This window comes from Macrobrachium rosenbergii, chromosome 43 (assembly GCF_040412425.1).
Source record: "Macrobrachium rosenbergii isolate ZJJX-2024 chromosome 43, ASM4041242v1, whole genome shotgun sequence".
Taxonomy (NCBI): domain Eukaryota; kingdom Metazoa; phylum Arthropoda; class Malacostraca; order Decapoda; family Palaemonidae; genus Macrobrachium; species Macrobrachium rosenbergii.
This window is the reverse complement of record NC_089783.1, coordinates 33,374,935-33,397,436: the sequence shown is the minus strand read 5'-3', so window position 1 is coordinate 33,397,436 and position 22,502 is coordinate 33,374,935. Positions and strand designations below refer to the sequence as shown.

Genomic DNA, 22,502 nt, shown 5'->3' with positions numbered 1-22,502 from the left:
ATTCCATATCCTTCTTATTTCAATTTTCAGGTCTTGATACCAATTTTTTCTCTTTTCTTTCTCATCTACTCTGGTGTCCCATGGTATTGCGACATCAATGAATGATACTTTGGCACGTATCACCCTATCTGTTCTGATACCATAGTCCCAAAGGATCTTTGCCTGATCGTTTTCTATCACTCCCTCAGGTTGGCGTTTGTACCACTTATTACTGCAAGATAGCTGGTGTTTCTTGCACAGGCTCCAGTGGAGGGCTTTTGCTACTGAATCATGCCTCTTTCTGTACAGGTTCTGTGCAAGCGCCAGACATTTGCTTGCTATGTGGTTTATGGTCTCATCTTTCATATTGCACTTCCTGCATATGGGCGAGTGTTATTTCCATCTACTGTTCTTTGGAAATATCTGGTTCTTAGGGCCTGATCTTGTGCCGCTGTTAGCATTCCTTCTGTTTCCTTCTTGAGTTCTTCCCTCTGTAGCCATTGTCATGTTTCATTGCTGGCCAGTTCTTTTGTCCCTCTGTAGCCATTGCCAAGTTTCATTGCTGGCCAGTTCTTTTGTCTTTCTCGTACTGTCCGTGCATTGGTTTGTTGTGCCATTCCTCTGTTCTGTTTTTCATTCTCCTGTCTCTGTATATTTCTGCGTCTTCGTCTACTTTTATTAGTCCTTCTTCCCATGCAGTCCTTAGCCACTCGTCTTCACTGGTTTTCAGATATTGCCCCAGACTCTGCTGTCGATGTTGATGCAGTCCTCTATGCTTAGTAGCCCTCTCCCCCCTTTCTTTTGTGTTATGTATAGTCTGTTTCTTATTTGCTCTTGGGTGTAGTGGTTTGTGTATTGCCATGTGTTTTCTAGTTTTCTGGTCTATGCTGCAGAGTTCAGCCTTCATCCACTCCACTGCTCCTGCGCTGTATCTGATTACTAGTACTGCCCGTGTTGATGGCTTTCGTCATGTTTCCAGCATTGAGTTCTGACTTGAGTATTGCCTTGAAGTCTCTGCATATATTCTTTCCTGATCATGCCCTTCATCTCTCGGTGTTTTATATCCTCACCTTTCATTATTCCCAGGTAAAATTTGTATCCTGTCTCATCTATGTGTTTGCTGTTGTTGTTATTATTATTGTTGTTATTGTTATTATTAATTATTATTATTATTCAGTAAATGAAACCTATTCATATGGAACAAGCCTATAGGGGCCACGGCTTGAAATTCAAGCTTCCAAAGAATATGGTGTTCATTAGGAAGCAGCAAGAGGAAGTAAAGGAAAATACAGAAAGAGGCGATACCACTTATTAAAAGAGGAAAATAAATTAATATATATAGATAAAAATGTATTAAAATGCAGGAAGAATAGTATTAAGGTAGTAATGCATTGCATTTTCACTTGAACTTCTAAAGTTCCAACTGCACGTCCCATCCACAGTCCAATGGTGTGAAGAATAAAGGACTTCTGGAACTGAGAAGTTTGACACCGAGGCACATTTACTACATACTGGTAATGCTGTTCAGTGAATCTGGCTGCTCTCAGCAGATAAAGGGAATCGGGATCAACTGTGAATGTGAAAGACCTCTGTTGAAATACAACTTATGTAAAATTGACAAACAAGACCATCCGTCGATTGTCCAAGTCATAACTGCTACTGTTAAGAAACAAACCTACCACCACAAACCACTCTATCTAAAAGATATAAATCTCTAGCACAAACAGACATCCACACCAGAAAACAGCATTCCAGTAAAGGAAGTACAAATGGCCAATACCTAACTTTCTGCGGCATTTGCTGAAACTTTCATTAGATGCGAGTCAAAAGCTACACCTAGATTAGTTAAAGCTTCAGACTCACTCAGCAAAGTTCCATCAACCTGAAGGGGAGGATGGGGTGGAAATCTGTACGAGGTCTGCTAATCAAATGTTTTTGTTTTACTGGAGTTCAGCCTCATACCCCACCAACTACACCATTCCCTGATCTGCTCCGTGTCCCGATTGAGGCTGAGGGCAGCTTCATTTCTCATAACTGGAGACTTCACAAGTGTTGTATCATCGGCATACTGAACCATCTTGCTTTCCAGGCCAACAACCATATCACTTGTATAAACTAAAAATAACGGTGGACCAAGTACATGTGGCACTCCAGACAACAGGTCTTGGTTCACTGAAGATCCCATCCACAGCAACTCGCTGCTGCCTGTCTTATTGTAAGGAAATCTTGAAGTAATCCTAAAACATATCCACCCACTCCAAGATTCTGATGTTTATAAGTAAGTGCCTTGTGATTTACTAAATCAAAAGCAGCACTAAAATCTACTTGAATTACTCTTCACTCAAAACCCTTATCAAGGTTCCCTTGCAAACTGCATGTCAAGTCTAAAAGAGCATTGCAGGTACCTAACTGCTTCCTATATGCATACTGACTATCAGCTAACAATCTTGAGATTCCACATGCTTATATAATGCCTTATATGGGAAGAATCTCTCCAAACATTAGAATACAATAAAAAAAAAAAAATAAATTGGGACATGTAGCTGGAGCAGCTGCTTGGAACAGAAATATCTGCAGCATCTGAAGAGAATACCCAGTATGAAAGTGCTTTATAGATACTAAATTTTGCAGAAATAGCCTCACTGCACCTTTTTTGGTGCAGTGAGATGGTTCTTCTCAATAAATCTTGCTGAAAACCTTTATAAAGACACTACAGACTATAAACCCAAGAGAGCTCCAAAGGGAAATTAGCATGCAATGGGAATACAAAATAAAAATGGACACCCCTGAATTCAGGACACTTCAGCAGAGAGCACGAATTATTTTGCTCCTTGTTTCAACATTTTGAGATCATAAGATTCCACAACTGCACTAAGCAAACTATTCCACATTTTACTTGTAACCAAAATAAACCTCCCAGCAAACTGGAAGGTATTAAACCTGATACTAGAAAATGAAACACTGTTTTTAGCAGCAGCCCACCTAGTTTGCGAGCAAAAACAGCTAAGTCAGGTAAAGGAGAGTGTGAGGATGTTTGTCCTTGTAGTACGTACATTAAATGCAACAAACATAACTAATTTTACCAACATTAAAAGTTGGCAAAATAAGCTTTACTGATGACCTAACTCTATCCTAAAGTTTGAGATGAAAGTCAGCATAGGAAAACCATACTGGAGAGCATGAAAAATTGGGGAAAAGCACAGTCAACAGCATATGATGGATACAACAGGACAACAGGAGAGGATTTAAAGAGATCATCAATGAAAAGGAAATAGGTACGTGATTATTAACTGGGGGGCCTTGAGTTCTGAGAGAAATCAATGAAGCCATGAACAGTGACCTGGGTAATGACCTTATAACAAATTCCAGCAACAGCCTTGGAAATGTCATGAGTAATTACATAATAAAGAACAGTTCTCATGTGTTCCTGAGTTCCTGGTGGAGGACAACCAAATACGATAGATGTAGGATGCATCACCATTTTACCATGCAGAATCCATACAAATAACCAGAAAGGAAACTTCTGAAGCTGACTTAAAATAATCCAATGTATTAAGGTCTATAGCCTATCTGAAAATTGGAAGCCAATTATTTTAATGGCATTACACTACTACTTAAAATATACAGTAACAATTAAAAAGCTTACCTGATGAACATATTCGCCAGGATTTTGTAAAGCATCTGAAGAGAGCCTGGTCCGTATAAGTTTACTAACAGCTTTTAGAGTTACGAGATGGTCCGGGTGTGGAGTTATATTCAACTGCTTAGCAAGGTTATTCACGCCATCTGAGGAATAAAATTCAATAATAATCTTTTTCAGGACATGACTGTATAGATGTATATTTGTGTCGTCATTTAATGGCCATAACAAGAACTAAAAAAGCTAACAATGTAGTTAAAAGGCTGATTTTTTTTTTCTATAAAGCTGACAATTGACAGCAATACTGAGTTATATCAGTGTTTAGTTGCCCTTTAATTCTAGCACACCAGTAAGGGTTAGCTTTAAAGAGATTTATAAAATAAAAATATTTTCCACTGATTGGTGTTATTTTATGCTATCTTTTCTTGATTTTGATAGTCAGTTGACTGAATTCTTAGAAAACAATATACTTATTTCAGAAAGCTAACACAGTTTCAGGCCAAAATTATCCACAGAAACTTCCCTCATAAAAATAACAGATGAAATCTACAAAAATATGGACAATAAGAAAGCTTCCTTACTTTTACTGCTTAATCTTTCAAAAACTTTCAACAGTGTAAATCACACTATTTTATTGTAGAAATGCACAATAATGAATACTGATCCTTGCTGGTTTGAGAACTATCTACATAAAAGATCCCAGTCAGTTAGACTAAACAACATTTCAACTCATAAAGATATAAATTTTGGAGTTTCTCAGGGATCAATTCTCAGCCCTATACTTTTTAAATATATGTCAACGATCTAATAAAATCGTTACCAGGCTCCGTCATCATCCAGTATGCTGACGATACTGAAATCTTAATAGGTGATATAAATATGACAGGCCTTATTCACAGAGCGGAAGAAATTTTGAACAGAGCCAAGTGTTATTTTCAAAAGAATGATTTGCTTCTTGATGAGAATGAAAGTTTATTTTTAAAGGATCCAGGCAATATATATCAGAAATTGGGGCAAACCTCCATATTAATGGAAATATCGTTAAACCAATGATGACCGTAAAATATCCGAGTGTTTACTTTGACAGATATGTAAGCTTCGAACCACACATAGATGAAGTTTACAAGAAAGTAATGGGTATTATCATATTTTTAAGTAGGGTAAAAGAATCATTTGATCCATCTACACATGTAACAGTTGTTCAGTCATCAGCAATAAGCCTCATTTATTACTGCTTGAAAGTTTGGGGAGTTACCAATAATACACAAATACAGAAAATGTGAAAGCTTCAAAACTTTGCAGCTCATGTGGCTATTGGCAATGTAAGAAAATATGAACACATTTCTCCATTTCTGAAACAACTAGAGTGGCTAAAAATAAGAGAGAAATAAGTTCTAGACATATGTATCTTGGTATTTAAAATCTTGAGAAATAAAATTCCCAACTGGTTATATAGTTTTCCAACCGTAAATTCTGTTAGTGAGGTTACTACCCGTCAGGGAAGACCCATTCATAGGCAGAGTCAAAACTGATATTAGATCACAAGTAAATATAGGAGGTCCATGTGTCTATATAATAAGGTTCCACATAAAAATAAAGAAACTGGTTCTCTGTTCACCTTTAAAAATAATCTAAAGAAATTGCTTTTGGAGGTCTCTTTAAATATCTTTGTAGTAGTATTTTACTGAACTTTAACTTTATCTACTGATCTTGTTGTAGGTAGTACAGCTTGAGAATGTTGCCACTGTATTATTTTATTGTGTGTAACTCCATATATATACATAAGTATACCTTAGTTTTACCAGACCACTGAGCTGATTAACAGCTCTCCTAGGGCTGGCCCGAAGGATTAGACTTATTTTACGTGGCTAAGAACCAATTAGTTACTTAGCAACGGGACCTACAGCTTATTGTGGAATCCGAACCACATTATACCGAGAAATGAATTTCTATCAACAGAAATAAATTCCTCTAACTCTTCATCAGCCGGCCGGGGGAATTAAACTCCGGCCCATTGAGTGACAGTCTGAAGCTCAACCGACTCAGCCAACGAAGGGCTGATATATATATATATAATATATATATAAATTTATGATTTTGATTTGTAGAGTACCCAATATTCATTGGAAATAACGATTATTATTATTGGAAAGAGAAACCCACAAGATTCTTGTGTATAACTTGTTCACTGGTAAATATTTACATATTACTTTGATCTCAGAGCACTTTCAGGTCCCTAACTGGACCCTTTTTCAAGAGATGAGGTAGTCAGGCTGGTTCAAGGCCCAGCAATCTTCTGGGCCTTGAACCAGCCTGACTACCTCATCTCTGAAAAGGGTCACAGTTAGGACCTGAAAGTGCTGAGATCAAAGTAATATGTAAATATTTACCAGTAAACAAGTTATACACAAGAATCTTGTGGGTTTCTCTTTCCATCTTCAGAAGAAAACTGAAAGAAGTTTTTGTTTGGTTCATTATTATTATTATTATTGTTATTACTCTGTCTCTCTGCTTGTAGGTGCATAATTCCATATGGGCTAGGCTTGGATGACTGCAAGCTTATATTATGTATTTGGCACTACAGACATTGCTAATACGTATGACATACACATCAGATTTCATAAGTTAAGTATACCTTAGTTTAACCAGACCACTGAGCTGATTAACAGCTCTCCTTGGGCTGGCCTGAAGGATTACATTTATTTTACGTGGCTAAGAACCAACTGGTTACCTAGCAACGGGACCTACAGCTTATTGTGGAATCCGAACCACATTATAGCAAGAAATTAATTTCTATCACCAGAAGTAAATTCCTCTAATTCTTCATTGGGCGGTCGGAGAATCGAACGTGGGGTCAGCAGAGTGCTAGCTGAGAAAGGAACCCATCTGCCCAATGAGGAACACATTTCATAGTCTGTTTTATTAAAAAAATGGTAAAATGATTAAATGTCTCATACAGTATGAGTGAAGGAAAAATATATATATATGTAATACAAGATTAACAGGCAACTACACACATAGCATAGAATAGGCCATAGGTATTTACTTTTTCCCAATATATTTAATCGAACTGTTGTATGAATATAGTGGACCCCTGCCTATTCGCGGTTCCAGATTCGCGGCTTCACCTGTTCGTGGTATTTTTCAAAGAAATATTCACTAACTACTGTATTTTCATATCTTTTTTGTGACTAAATGCATTTTTTTGTGATAAAACTATTAAAATACTCAGGTACAGGCAGTCCCCAATTATTGGCGGGGGTTCCGTTCTGATGGCATGACAATAACTGAAAATCACAGATTTTTGGCGCTTATTGGCGCAGAAAAATCAGCGCTTCTGTTAGATATGTATCGGTGCCAATACCCAATCGTCGGTGCCAAAAAAATCCGATTTTCGTTGCTAGACAAGCCCTGTAAAATTGGATCCCTGATAACTGAGCCTGCTGATAATTGGGGACTGCCTGTATAAGAGCTTTTAGAGGGGTTTTTAGTGTTTGAACTATCAAAATAGGTAGTTATAAGCATTTTAGAAGGGTGTCAAGTATTCGTGGATTTTAGCTATTCGCAGGGGGTTGTGGCATGCATCCCCCGTGAATACCGGGGGTCTACTATAATGCTTAATTTTTAGTATTCTGAGACAAGAACACTTAATAATGCAAAGTGAAAATTATAGACTGTCATAATTACAGCTGATTCTATGCACTGTACTTCCTAGGCTGATTCTAGGTACTGAGCTTACTAATATTCAATCCAGTTTTCCTACGGACTTTAATACTCCTCACTGTCACAGGTAGACTTCCAACAGCAATTGTGACTTACCTCTAAATTCAGCACTCTGGAAATCAAGTGCATCAAGGGGGTTGGTGTTGACAATTTTTGGTGCAGCTTGTTGTTTGTTCTTAACATTTTCTGATGTTTCGGACTTGTATTTTTCAACTGGAAGAAATTTGAAAATTTGAAATAAGCAGATCATCATAACCAATATCAAATATCACAAATTTAAGGTAATTTATATTTTTTTCTGGATAAAGCTTTTTCCTGGATATCCCTTCCGTGAAAGCTAGTTCAGTTGTTGAAGCTTTGTAACAAAGTAGTTAAATGGTGATAAATAGGAAATTGAAAGTAAAACGGTTTGAAAGGTGTAACATGAGAATAACCTTGAAGCTGCACGATGAATCAACTGTTAGGAGAGGGTGGAAAGAGAGTATGAACAGAGGTGCAGTAAAATGAATGAAAGAGGTTGCAGCTAGGGGCCAAAGGGATGCTGTAAAGAAGCTACCACACTGAAGTGCGCTGATGGCACTACTCCCCTACGGAGGAGGATCACATGAAGGGAATGTTCTCCTGGACTGCCAAGGTAAGGTCACAGCGTCTCTACAACTCCTATGTCTCTGTGTAAAAGCTGGAAAGGTTGGAACCAGAATAGGGCTGATAGGATTACAAGAATTAAGACCATACAATCCATTACAGTAGCATGGGTTTAGGCCAGAGTAGGCAAGTGATGAGTGACAGTCCATGCAATTCAGAGACAGTGTGCACTCCTAACCTCCACACACAGAACAGTAAGAATGAGGGTCAAAGACAAAGGGGATGTGAACCTAGCACACACTAGTTCATGCCCTGTGTATCTAGACTAATCATTCTAGCAGGATAATCACTAGGCATCATCATTTCTAACCACAGTTGAAACAAAGCTAAAATAAATTCATCAACCAGTAAAACAGGGAAATATTTAAAAATACTTCAAAGACAGCCACAATAAGCCAAGTGGAAGACATTTAATCAGCAAGGCAGTTGAAGGGAAATGTGGATGCACTAGTAAACTATAATGTATTATTAACATGCCTTTGCTGAAGGTATATCCACATAAAAGAAAAAAAAAGAAAATTTTTTTAAAGTAAATTGTATTTTTCCTAACTATACAAACCTGAGGTTCCTTACATTAGGAATTACTTTCAGCAGAGCTGGAAACAGCCATTGAACTTTCAAACAAGGTAGTTAGGCAGTTAACTACCGTCTGGGAAGCAGGAGTACCGCCGGCCCGGATGTAACCATTCCAATTTGCCTTTCGGCCCAGGTTTCAGATTGAGGGGTGGCATGATGTGGGGATTAAATGTAATGTAAAGGACCTCAGGTTTGTATAGTTAGGAAAACACAATTTACTTTAAAAAACTGTGATTTGTTCTGACACGTTATACAAACTGTCGGTCCTTTACATTAGGAAGACTCACTAGTTGGCAGGAGGAATCTGAGTGAGTCTCTATGAACTGACTGGGGTTCACCACACCTTGTGTTCCTTCCTGGTCGATAGAGCGAGGAAGGGAAAACTGCCTCTGACAAAATGATCGGGTTGTAAGAAACGCGAGATCGTCAGACTTCTGGGCCCCTTTGCATGAAAGAGGAAGCGTCGGTTCATGGAAAGTAGGCTAGGAAGAACTTGGAGTCGGTGACATTAAGGCAATCACAAGCATTGGGTTTGTCTTACTGTCATGGTCTCCTTCCCCCGCTTGAAAGGGGAAGGAGAGGGGTTGCTTCTATAATCCTGACCGGAAATAGAACGGAAGCTCTAGTTGGTGCTTACCTGCATCGACCACCAGATCCAGCATGTAACGGCACATCCACTCCCTGCCCATGGGAAGAGAGCCGAGGAGAAGGAAGAGAGGCCAGTCACTCCACATTCATTCTCCAAATCACAGCTGTACATCTTAGACGCAACCTCTCCTGTCCTGGTAGAGGAGCTGGGTAAGCCACACAACTTGTTGAGCAGCCACCACAGGACCCAAGGAAAAAGTGTCCAAGGACTTGTGTGCAATGTCCTGAAGGTAGAAGGAAGTGAAGATGGTCTGTTGGGATCACATACCTGCCTTCAACACCCATAGAACCGACAGGTTCTTCTGGAATGTAAGGGACGGACCAATGCTGCGGACTTCGTGAGCTCTCGGACAAAGTGTACCAGTGCCGTCTTCTCCAGCAGCAGAATACACTCTCCTTATCGTCTCACAGAGCCAGAAAGAGATTGTGTTCTTGGACACTTCTTTCTTGGTTGAGCCAGTACTAATGAAGCGTCGTCGACACTCAGGCCGGAGATGGCGAGTCCTCTTCAGATAGTTCCGCAGCACTCTAACAGGACACACTAGCATCTCATCTGGTTCACTACCTACAAAGTCCTCTAGGGAGGGGATCGTGAAAGACTCGAACCGAGAGTCAAGGACCGAAGGATTCTGAGTCTTCGCCATGAAATCTGGGATGAAATCGAGCGTAACTGATCCCCATCTCCTCAAGTGTTTATCATCAAAGGAAAGTCTGTGAAGTTTGCAGACTCTCTTCGCCGATGCCAGGGCCAGCAAGGAGACGATCTTGAGGGTCAGATCCCTGTCTGACGACTCTCGTAGAGGCTTGTACAGTGCATGAGTCAGGCTCCTTAGAACGAGAGTCACATCCCACACAGGGGGCCTGAGATCACTGGGTGGGCAAGACCTTTCGAAGCTTCTCATCAGTAGGGAAATCTTGAAAGAAGAGGAGATATCTACTCCTTTCAGCTGCAAGACTAGGCCAAGTGCAGCCTGGTAGCCTTTTACAGCTGAAACAGAGAGAAGCTTCTTTCAGCGAAGGAAGATGAAGTCTGCGACCTGCTGAACAGTAGCTCCAACTGGAGATACCCCGTCCACAACACCAACCACAGAAGACGGACCACCTTCCCTGGTATACCGCTGCGGAGGATTGCCTGAGGTACCCAGCCATCTCCGTTGCTGCACAACGCGAAAAGCCTCTCGCTTGCAGGTGATGGTGGATAACCTTCAGCCGTGAAGACATAGGGACTGCACTACCTGGTGATACTGCTCTACGTGGGGTTGAACAGCAGGTTGGGCTGGGGGGGGGGTCTCTCTCTTGGTGCCTCGGAAAGGAGGGCCAGCAGGTTGGGATACTAAACGGCCTGTGGCCATTTGGGTGCCACCAGAATCATTCTGAGATTCGGAGTGATCATCGACTGGTTGGTCACTCTGCAATTCAGACAGAACGGAGGAAAGGCGTAGATGTCGAGGTTGTCCCATGGGTGCTGGAACATGTCCTCCGCAGAGGCCCATGGGTCCGGCACGCCTGAATGCCCCACCCACAGGTTGAACAGCCTTTCCGCGACTTCCGAGCGAAGGGACCATTCGGTTCCGATCACCTGAGCCTGTCTGCCACGACATTCCTCTTGCCTTGAGTGTACCTGGCTGACAGCTCTACCGAGTGAGCCAGGGCCCACTTGTGCACCTGCATTGTCAACTGGTGGAGCGGGAGGGATACTAGACACACCCCGCTTGTTGACATATGCCACTACTGTGGTATTGTCGCTCTTCAGTACCATGGAGTGTCCCATCACTTGATCCCGGAACTCTTGGAGAGCCAGGAAGGCTGCCTTGAGTTCCAGGATGTTGATGTGAAGGTGCTTGTCATCTCGGTGCCACACTCCCGAAGTCAGCAACTCCTCCAGATGTATGCCCCATCCCTTGGTCGATGCGTCCGAGAACAGCAGCATGTCTGGAGGGGGAATATGTAGGGATACTCCTATCAAGAGGTTCCTGTCGTCCATCCAGAAGGTCCTCTCTCACCACCTCGGAAAGAAGGATGAGAAAGGACTGGGGGTCTCGGGACTGGGACCAATACTCCTTTAGCCTCCATTGTAGAGACCACAGGTGAAGATGTCCATGAGATACCAGCTTCTCCAGTGATGACAGGTGACCGATGACGACTTGCCATTTCTGAGCTGGCTGTTCCTGTTGAGGCAGGAACAGTTGTGTTGCCTTCCTGAACCTGCTGATACGAGAGTCTGAGGGAAAGACTTCCGCTGCTACCATGTCTATCTGCATGCACAGGTACTTTATCCTCTCCTTGGGGTTGAGATCTGACTTCTCGAGGTTTACCACGATCCCCAGATCGCGGCAAAGCCCAAGGAGCCAATCCCTGTCCTGTAGCAACTGCGAGCGGGAGCTCACCAGGACTAGCCATTCCTTGAGATACCTCAGCAGACATATCCCGTGCGAATGGGCCCAAGCTGACACAAGAGAGAAGACTCTTGTGAACACCTGGGGAGCGGTCGAGAGCCAAAGCAGAGTGCCTGAATTGGAAGACTGTCTCCCCGAGGATAAAGTGGAGCTATTTGCGGGAGGACGGATGAATGGGTATTTGGAAGTACGTATCCTTCCAGTCCACCGTAAACATGAAGTCGTTCTCCCTCATGGAGGTGAGCATGGATTGCGCCGTCTCCATTGTGAACCGAGTCTGGCAAACGAATTGGTTCAAGGAAGAGAGGTCTATGACCAGTCTCCAACCCCCTGTGGCTTTCTCTACGAGAAAGACACGGCTATAAAGGCCTGGAGACTGATCTGACACGACTTCCACAGCACCCTTGTTCAGCATGGCTTGCACTTCTTGCTCTAGTGCAGAGTCCTTCGGTGATCCTTGGATGTGGGTGTGGAGACCGACCGGAGTGTTGGTGAGGGGTGGCCAAGACTCGAAGGATATCCATTATCCAGGTCTTGGCTCCATATCACTGCCATGTTGCCCAATGGCACGACAGGCACCCCCTTCCACCTTCGGCAGCAGTCGGGGGGAACGCTGCCCCTAGCGTTTCCCCTTCTTCTTTCCCTTGCCCCCTTTACTGGATTGGAAAGTGGGCTGAAAGGGGTGGGAAGACCCACCCTTTCCAGAGGAAGAAGAAGGCTGGGTTCCCATGGGATCCCTTCAAAGACTGGGACTTCTTAGGGGCCGAGGAAAAGCTAGCCTGACCCGAGGGCCTGGCCGTAGTGGGACGCAAAGACCCGGAGGTCTTGGCCACTGCCTGGTGAACAAGGCGGTCACTGTCATCGGCCCGACACTTGTCCACCGCAGCGTCCACCAACTCTCTAAGGAAGAGAGAGGCAGACCCCAGCAATGGTCCGTTCTGCAGGGTCATTGCCGACTCGGATCCCATGGACTTGGCGAAGTGAGAAAGAACGGTGTCTTTCCGCTTCAGGACCAGGTTGGCCTACAGGTTTGCCGTCTGGTGGATGAGGTAGGAGATGGCTCTACCTCCAGACTAGCACAGTCTCCCGAGAGCAGTCTTCCCCAGGTATGATAGAGCCTGAGCAAGCAGCCACTTTGGATACTGTTAATGACCACAGATCCAACCGGGAGACTGCCTGGAAAGCTGCCATGGCGGTAGCTTCCAGGGCTGCGGCCTCTTGCTGAGAGAGGGAAGGACTCTCTGCAGTAAGTTTCTGCAACGAGAGACCTGGGCCTAGACGAACCAGGTCTGGGTCAACCTGCTTAGGCGGCAATGACCTCTCCGATGGCGTATAGAAGCGCTTCTGATGAGGCAGAAAATGGGGAAGCAGCTTGTCTGAGCGGTTCAATCGCAGAGAATTGTCCTGCCCAGACAAGACCATTCACTTGATCAAGGACCCCCTTGGCAAGCGTGGACCATGGCAGCCCCACCGAAAACTTGGGTTCCTTCTTTGGTCCCCAAAAGGATTCGAGGCGCGAAGGACGATCCACAGATGTAGCCATGGTCCCATCCCCGAGGTCGCTGTGCTGACGAATCAGTGCAATTACCTCAGCAAAAGTCCTTTGTACCTCGGTGATGTCCGCGTCCTAGGGAAGAGGACCCTAGTGTCCTTCCAAGGTGCGGTCCTCCCGATCTACTCTCCTTGCAAGAGGGATAACCTTGGCAAACCTGTGATCCTTCCTGCACCACACAGGCATAGGACCTGGCCCACCCAAGGACCAGGCCAGGCACATACACCCCCGAGGTAGAACTCTGGGGAGACGACTCACCGGAGCTCTTCCTGTCCGACTCACGTCTCATGGGAGGAGTCCACGAGGTAGAGGGGACAGGCAAGGAGGATCGGGCGCAGTCACCAACCCGCAGTGGTGACGGCAACCCTTGTCGAGGAGAACGCTTTTGTCTTGGCGAAGCGTTCTCTCGAGGAGAGCAGAGCAGCTCACGTGAATTGAGCCATGTACTCGGCTCCCCCAAGCCAGACTGGCCCCTTGAACGCAGCTGGGACTGGGGGGAGTTGAGCGAGCGGATGGCTGGCAAGAATTTGTGTTGTCCTCTAGACGTGCCCCAGTCTTCTTCAAGACTGAAACCTCTCGGGAAGACTGAGCAGGGGACCTCTTCTCTGCTTCAACAGGTGTCTGGACATGAGGGACTGGCACACCTTCCCGGGAACCTGGCTTGGCACTTGAAGAAATGCCAGCAGGAAGAGTCGGAGCACCTGCATGCCCAGACTCTTTCTCCTGTCCTGTGCCTGAGTCGGTATGGAGAGAGGTATCTCCAGTACCAGAATGGGCTCGCAAATGAGTGTCCGACACAGAACCGTTGGCCTTAGAAGCAGGCTTCTTCGGCACATCAGGGGGGAGTGCAAACTGTGGCTTGCACGCCCTCGGCTCCCGATACGACTGACCCGGGAGTCAACGAATCAGTTCCCTGGCCCATGGACGAGGAAGAGCCAACGAGAGATCCCATTGCCTTCCAGAGAGAGAGAGAGAGAGAGAGAGAGAGAGAGAGAGAGAGAGAGAGAGAGAGAGAGAGAGAGAGAGAGAGAGAGAGAGAGAGAGAGAGAGAGAGAGAGAGAGAGAGAGAGAGAGAGAGAGAGAGAGAGAGAGAGAGAGAGAGAGAGAGAGAGAGAGAGAGAGAGAGAGACTTCTTTGGCTGGCGAGCCTCAGAAGGAGAAGAGGAAGAAGAGGTAGCAGACGACAAGGACGACGAAGACGAAGACGACGATGGCACCTTCCTAGATCTCTTCTTCGTCATCTTCTTCAGGATGGCGGTCAGGTCCCCCATCCACGAAGGAGCAGCAGAAGACACAGGGAAAGTAAGAAAGTTCATATCTCGCCCATCGTGCAAAGTCAACGAGTGGATGAGTCTGCTGCGCACTCTCGTCCATCGAGAAGTTCGTGCCTTTAGGAAGGTTACATACAGGAGTCCTACAAGTCTTCCTAAAGGCCAGTTGGCAGAGGAAAACTCTCCCAGACTTCTTCATGTTCTGCATCACTCCCGAGATCAAGGAGGATCTTCAGTGGTGACTTGCAGAGGATAGGTTCTCAATAGGAAACTTTCCCTGGTTGATGTGAGTTGTCATCCTGGTACGGCTGATCTCTGCCCAGAGAAGAAGCTCCTTGGGCACTTTGTAATGGGAGAAGGAATGCGTCCCTCCCTGATTTTTGATGTACGCCAATGCGGTCGTGTTGTCCGAGTGGACTGTGATTGTCTTCGCGTAAGTCTCTGTAGCAAAATGTTGAAGGGCCACGTGAATCATCTTCAATTCCCTTACATTTACATGTAATTTCTTCTCTTCTGAACCACTTACCAGATATTTCCATGTCGTTCAAAAGCACTCCCCAACCCAGATCCGACGCATCCGAGTACTACGTTAGGTCAGGGTTCAGTGGGTGCAATGACTTTCCTATTGAGAACCTGTCCTCTGCAAGTCACCACCGAAGATCCTCCTTGATCTCCGGAGTGATGCGGAACATGAAGGAGTCTGGGAGAGTTTTCCTCTGCCAACTAGCCTTTAGGAAGACTTGTAGGACTCATGTATGTAACCTTCCTAAAGACACGAACTTCTCAATGGACGAGTGCGCGCAGCAGACTCATCCACTCGTTGACTGTGCATGATGGGCGAGATATGAACTTTCTTGCTTTCTTTAGGCAGTCTTGAATCCTTTTACGGGATGGAAAAGCCCCCGAAAAGTCAGAGCATTGATCCTCATCCCCAAATAGAGAATCAAATGTCGGAGTAAATTGGGATTTCTGAACATTGATTAAAAGACCTAACCCTTGGGCGAATAGTAGAGTCTTTTGAGGGTCCTCCATGCGTCTTTTCTTCGATGGGGAGCGTAGTAACCAGTCGTCCAGATATAAACAGACGTTGCTCCCCATGAGAGGGAGCCATCTCGCTACAGAGGTGAGAACACAGGTTAAGACTTGCGGAGCTGTAAAGAGGCTGAAACAGAGAGTCCTGAGCTGAAGGACCCTGCCCTGGAATACAAACCGCAGATACTTCCTTGAGTCTGGATGTACTGGGACATGGAAGTACACATCCTCCATGTCAATCGTTACCATCCAGTCTCCCTGATGAATGGCTGACAGGACTGAATGGTTCGTTTCCATTTTGAACTTAGTGATCTGCACAAAAAAGTTCAATGCGCTGACGTCTAGGACTGGTCTCCAACCTCCCGACGACTTGGGGATGACAGACAGACAGTTGTAAAACCCCTCTGTGCTTCTGTCTTCGACCAACTTCACAGCTCTTTTCCTGAGTAGCAACGATACTTCTTCCTTCAGGGCCAGAAACCTCTCCAAGCCTTCCAAGTAGGCTTTTAAGCTGATGGATGAGGATGTCAAAGGAGATTTTTCCCTGAAGTGGGTGGCATAGCCCTCTTGTAGGACTTTTACTATCCAAGGTTCTGCATTCCTGGCTTCCCATTAGTCCTAAAACTGGAGAAGTCTAGCTCCTACGGGGACATGGAGGACCAGAACCTCACTTGCGAGAGGCCGGTTTGGAGGACAACTTCTTGGTTGGCCGGACTGATCGCACATTCGAGTGCAGGCGGGGCTGAAATTTGGTTCTTCTGCCTCGAAAGGGCTGCTGTTGCAACGGGGAGGCAGTTCTCACGCTGAACGTGACAGAAGTGCCACGGGTTGATTCCTTTTCACGCCTTGTCAACTGCAACAAAAGGTCCTGTGTCGACTTAATCTGTAAGTTGGGTCCTTGGACACTTGGCAATTCAACACAGAACAGTCGGACACTATAGCTTCGGAAATCAAGTGCTCAGCTGCTGGACGCTCAGACAACTTGGATGAGGAATGCTACGTCATAACTGGCTCACCGTCATCGAAATGTCATGCACAAGCCGATTGGGACTGGAAGATAGGCATTCAGACACTGGGCGTTTGGACACAGACCACTTTGACACTGCACTTTCGGACACTGGGTGCTTGGACAACTTGGGTGACGAATGCTGCGTCAAAGACTGACTCTCCGTCACCAAAGTGTTATACACAACCTGCTCGGGACTAGCCCAAAAACTGCAGGAGGGAAGAGGAGTGTGCTCTCATTCCTTGGGAATCTTATGTGGGAGAGGGGAAGTGAGCTCAGCTGAAGGAATATGCCTTTTCAATGGCCTTGACGTTTTTGAAAACCGTTTACGCCCCCTGTCCGCACTGGTGTCCGAATCACTGGACGACAGAGCATGCAAATCCGTATGAATGCCTTTCCAATGGCAAACCACAGAGTCCTGGGTTCAGTCAACAGGCACAGTTGAGGGGGCAACTGCCTGTAGGCAAACCCCACCAACCTCCCTTGGACTTCTGGTTTGCTTCCTCCCAGATTTGGGGGAGTCTAACACTGACCTCTGTCTAGGAGCATCGGAGGGATGAGTAGTCACCTCCTCCACTTGCACTGCACTTGCACCAACACTAATTGCGCTTGCCTGATCAATAAGGGCCTTAACTGAAGACCCAATTTGGGCTATGGTATTAACAAGCAGACCAAACTTCTGGTCAGTTCTAGCTTCTAGGCTGGTGATGGCATTAGGTTTGGAAGAACGGGAGCCAGGTAATGGAGTTTGAGGAAAAGTCGGAGGGTTGGTGATCGGGGAGAACACAGGGAAAGGTGTAGAAGGCACAAGCTGAGAAGCAATATCCAATTTTGGAGTAGAAACCTGACTAGCTAAACCTTTAGCCTTGGCTCTAGCAGCCACCTTTCTCTGTCTCTTTGGAGTCTATCTAGACGTGCTTCCAAAACTTTCCATTTACCCTGATCCCAGTCTTTGCATTCATCACATTCAAGTTCATATGAGCAAACTTGCCCTCTACAATGGCAACACAAAGCATGCGAGTCATACTTAGCAGTTTTCAGTTCCTCATTGGATGGGATGATACTGTACTCGGCTAGCACTCTCCTAAGCCCGCGTTTGATTCTCCAGCCGGCCAATGAAGAATTAGAGGAATTTATTTCTGGTGATAGAAATTCATTTCTCTGTATAATGTGGTTTGGATTCCACAATAAGCTGTAGGTCCCACTGCTAGGTAACCAATTGGTTCGTAGCCACGTAAAACAAGTCTGATCCTTCGGGCCAGCCCTAGGAAAGCTGTTAATCAGCTCAGTGGTCTGGTTAAACCAAGATATACTTAACTTATTACAGCCTTTGCTGCAATACCTAATACTAGACACGCTAGAATCTGACATACTAAGTCACAATAAGTTACACGTCTGAATAAACTAGCTAAGCTAATAAATAGCACGCTGCCAACACAATAAATACTTCACCAAAGGCGAAAGATACAACCATCTGGGAAAATTCAAATAAGAGCTGCTTAACCAACCATGTACAGTTGTTGACCGGCAGAAACGAATTAGGTTCTTCAGCACTGTTGTACCTATTCTTCCTGGTAGTGGGTGGGGTCTAGTTACCTACGCTAAAACAATAGTTCATTACTATGAATTTCAAATTTAGAACTGCCATGGTGAAGTGAAACTAATAGCTATTTAGTTACTTGGTAAGTTACTTATATAAAAATGTCTATTCTCCTAAGAACAAATGCACAAACTTAAATTAGAAAATAACACAGTATGAAAATATAATTACTATCATAAAACAATCTATAATTAGGATATAATTCTGACATATGAAATATATTGCACAAAACAGCAAACTCTTCCCACACCACAACAACTTACCATTATCACCATATTCAAACCTCACAGATAAACCAAGGAGCCAATCCACTACTGCCGCACGTTCATTGGGGTTCGCCGGACAGTTTAATTCCCCTAGATATTTCTTATATGCAGTCGGCCAATCTTTCGAGTCTATAGCTTTGATATCTCCTCGATCTTCAATTTTATAATGGCGAATCTTCTGGTCTTCAAGCCACACTATAAGATCCCGATAACTTTTTTCATCTGTTGATTTAAAGAAAAAAAAAAAAAAAAAACACATGAGCAAGAATAATAAATTTTTAAAAGTATTTTGCACTTTTCAAAAGTATACAAACCAGAAATCTTTTAGCATTACCATTATTGTTATTACTCGGAAGATAAACCCTATTTATATGAAACAAATGTATAAGGGCCACTGATTTGAAATGCAAGCTTCCAAAGAATATGGGGTTCATTTGAAAGTTACAAAGGATAACAAGAAATACAGAAAAGTGAGAAATACATAGGTGCAAGGCGATCTGTTATAGGGCAGTAATTCATTGCATTTTTGCTTGAATTTTTGAGGTTCTAATTGCACTGTCTAGTGGTGTGAGAAATAAAAGACCTCTGTAGCTGAGGGGTTTGATAGTGAGACACATTTATTATTATTATTATTATTCAATCAAAAGATGACACTTATTTATATGGAACAAGCCCCCAGAGGCCATTGGCTTGAAATTCAAGCTTCCACAGAATATGGTGTCCATTAGGAAGAAGTAGGAGGAGGAGGTAAAGGGAAATACAGAAAGAAGAGATCTCACTTGTTATAAAAGTAATAAAATAAATTAATAAATAAATAAAACTGTATTAAAATGCGAGGAGAATGGTATTATTGTAGTAATCCATTACATCTTCACTTAACTTTTGAGGTTCTGATTACGCAACATCCTCGGGGAGACTGTTCCACAGTCCAACCATGTGAAGAATAAAAGGCCTCTGGAACTGAGAAGTTTCACAGTGAGGCACATTTACTGCATTTTAAGCCTTAGTGGATGGATCCCCTCATGAAAGGATGTAGAACAGTTTTTGAGTGGTGGACGGATCCCCTCAGAGGAGTATTAATATTACACACCATATGATTTGGCTGTATCGAGCGGGAAAGAGTTTACGATTTGGCTGTATCGAGCGGGAAAGAGTTTCAATCACTTCAGTGGCCCATAAATGTATAGTGGCAACTTTAAAATTCAGCTCAGCTCAATCAGTGGGCATCTCAGGGAGACCAGTATTGTTCTTGATGATGGGGTGATGTCTTGCTCCTCTCTCTCTCTCTACCATGACATCTTTCTATTGCTCATAAATATACCAAGGAACTGCTGTTGGTTTTAGTTCTTATCTTTTATGATATGATGTCAGTTATAATTGTAATTTTGCTGAGAAATATTAGAAAAAACATGTATACCTCCAAAAAAGTTACTGCATCTCCCATCTCAGTAAATTTACGTAAATCTTTTACAACAAATATACTCAGAATTTGTTACTGATTTTAGTTCTTATCTGTTATGATACTGTGTGAGCTGTAATTATAATCTTACAAAACAAAATAAAATAAATTATTAGAACAAACATGCACTGTATAACTTGGTAAAATCGATGAATGTTTTGTAAAAGAGGCCCCACACAGGGTTGTAAATAGTCACTTTCAACTTCCCGTGGAAGGTAGGGAAAATTAGGGAGAGAGAAAAAGAAAAGAAAAAAAAAAAAAAAAAAAAAATTTTTTTACACCATGTGCATTTGCATATCTTCCACTTTCCACTGATGTTTTTCTTAAATTGGCCAACCTTAAAGTTTGCCTGGTTATCGGCGATCCGGTTTTATGGCGCTTGTCTAGAGACAACAATAACTGGATTTTTGACACCGATCTCCAGTTATCGGAGTCGATAACCGGATATCAGCACCGATAACCAGGGATCGGCGCTATTACTGCCGACTTTTGGTTATCAGCAATTTTCGGTTATCATCACACTGTCGAGAACGACCGCTCCCCCCGCCCCCGATAACCAGGGACTACTTGTATATAATTATCCCATCCTTGAAGGGTTAATGCTGCTGTTCAGCACATCCATTTGCTCTTGGCAGGAAAAGAGGACCAGGGACCACTTGTAACAGTGAAAGTTATCTGTTAAAATAATGTATTTCTCAGCACAAGCTGGAATCAAGTCATTGAAACTTGGTACCAAGGTAGTTAACTGGTGGTAGGAGGGTTTATAAACCTCTATTCACCTGAGGTTACCTTGCACTTATACCTTGTCAAGGAGCTCTTGGACATAGTTGTGGGCTTGAATAGAATAGAATAAAGAATTTAGGGCAAAGGCCAAGTGCTGGGACCTATGAGCTCATTCAGCTCTGAAACAGAAATTGACAGCAAAAAGGTTTAACAGGAGGAAAACCTTGCAGTTGCACTGAGAATCAACTGTTAGGAGAAGGTGGAATGAGGTGGAGGAGAACACGAATGGAAGCAGAGTGAAAGGAATGAAAGGGACTGCAGCTAGAGGCTGAAGGGACGCTCCAAAGAATCTCAAGCAATTACATCATATTCCTCAACACAAGCTGGAATCAAATCATTGAAACTTGGTAACAAGGTAGGTTACTGGTGGTAAGAGGGTGAGTGGGGAGGGGTAACCTAATCTAACCCATACTCACATGTGGTTACTTAGCATTCTTTTCAAGGCAAGGAGCTCTTGGGCATAGTCAAGTGCTTGAGGAAGACACTGAGGAAAGGATCTCCTGGAATGCCTAAAGAATGCCACAGTGCCTGTTTGTCTTCCTCACAGATCTGAATTCATTTAAGTTCCTGGGCAAAATGGCATTAAAGGACTTATTTAGGTTTCTGGGTGTTATTCTACTTTAATGCCATATACTGACATTGGAGTCTTTGTGCTGTGCTCTTAACTCTCCTTAATATGCATAATACGAAACTACTGTAATTCCAAAATCTATCACAAATATACTGGTACTGAGATATTCAAAAAGCCTACTTCGTTTTGTTCAGACATGTAACTCATTATTTATTATATTTTTTTTGAGTTATGACATTTCTGATATTTATTTCTGATAGCAAGGTTTCTTTGGGTTGGAGGAAAATACAAATGAATGAAATACAGGGATATTCTTACATGTCTATGACACTTCTGTATATTCTGACTGTGATTAAAGTTAATGTTTCTTGAGGGTTTTCAAACTGACATTAAGCACAAGGTAAGTAAAGACCTGATAACCTGGGTTTCGTTCACCTGGCCCCCTGGGTCAAGTGTGGTGGATTAGGTCACAACCTTATTAATTTAATCTACAGTGCCCTAAGTTAGATTAGGCAGGGATGAGGAGGGGGGTCGAAGCTAGGAAAGGTCTTGGAATCCTAAATTAGCTTAGAATACGACATACAATTAAGGCTGAAGGCCAAGCGCTGGGACCTATAAGGTAATTCAGTGGTGGAAGGGAAATTCAGAGTAAAAGGTTACAAAGGTATAACAGGAGGAAAAACTCGCAGTTGCACTAAGAAACAATTGTTAGAAGATGGTAGAAAGTACGATGGAAGAAAGAATATGAATGGAGGTACAGTAAAATGAATGAAATGGGGGTAGCAGCTATGGCTGAAGGAATGCTGCAAAGAACCTTAAGTAAATCCCTACAGTGCAACGATGGCACTATCCCCTTAAGGAGATAAAATTATGTTAGGTAGTGGGTCCAGGGTAGCAAAGACCCTGCCCAGCTATGAAAGGACCCAGCTTCCTAGGTTAGGTTAGGTTAACCCCATCCTTGTACTTCACCCATAAACCGTTTTCATTCTAGAATGAGATTAGCCAACAGTTTAAAGTAAAAAATTTATCATTATTGAAATCAACACTCAGTAAGGTAAATGTAAAGGGGAGGATAGCCGCACGAAAATATTAACTATTACAGTGATTCCTTGTCTGAAGAATATAGAAAAGGGTGTAAGCCTATACAATACAGCAGAGAAGATCATTTGAGAACTTACCAAGATAACAGAAATTTAGCCGCCTCATTTATATTTTTGCGTTCGTCCCTGGGTCTGTTACTAAACATGGTGTCCTGCAGAACTTTTGCTGTTTAGTATCAGCCTTTGAGGATGAACATAGAAACATGAACCAAAGACGGCAAATTTCACATTGTCTTGGTAAATTTCCAATAAAAGA

At 43.4% G+C, this 22,502-nt stretch overlaps 1 protein-coding gene across 1 annotated transcript in view; it reads right to left on the bottom strand.

Annotated features, from left to right (window-relative positions):
• The window catches only part of LOC136828768 (RNA transcription, translation and transport factor protein), a 30,384-nt gene that overhangs the window by 1,584 nt on the left and 6,298 nt on the right, over positions 1-22,502 (bottom strand). The window contains exons 2-4 of the mRNA XM_067086985.1: positions 18,331-18,555; positions 7,439-7,555; positions 3,626-3,765 (exon numbers count right to left, since the gene is read on the bottom strand). Coding sequence (XP_066943086.1) covers positions 3,626-3,765; positions 7,439-7,555; positions 18,331-18,555 — 482 coding nt within the window. The remainder of the gene's footprint in view (positions 1-3,625; positions 3,766-7,438; positions 7,556-18,330; positions 18,556-22,502) is intronic.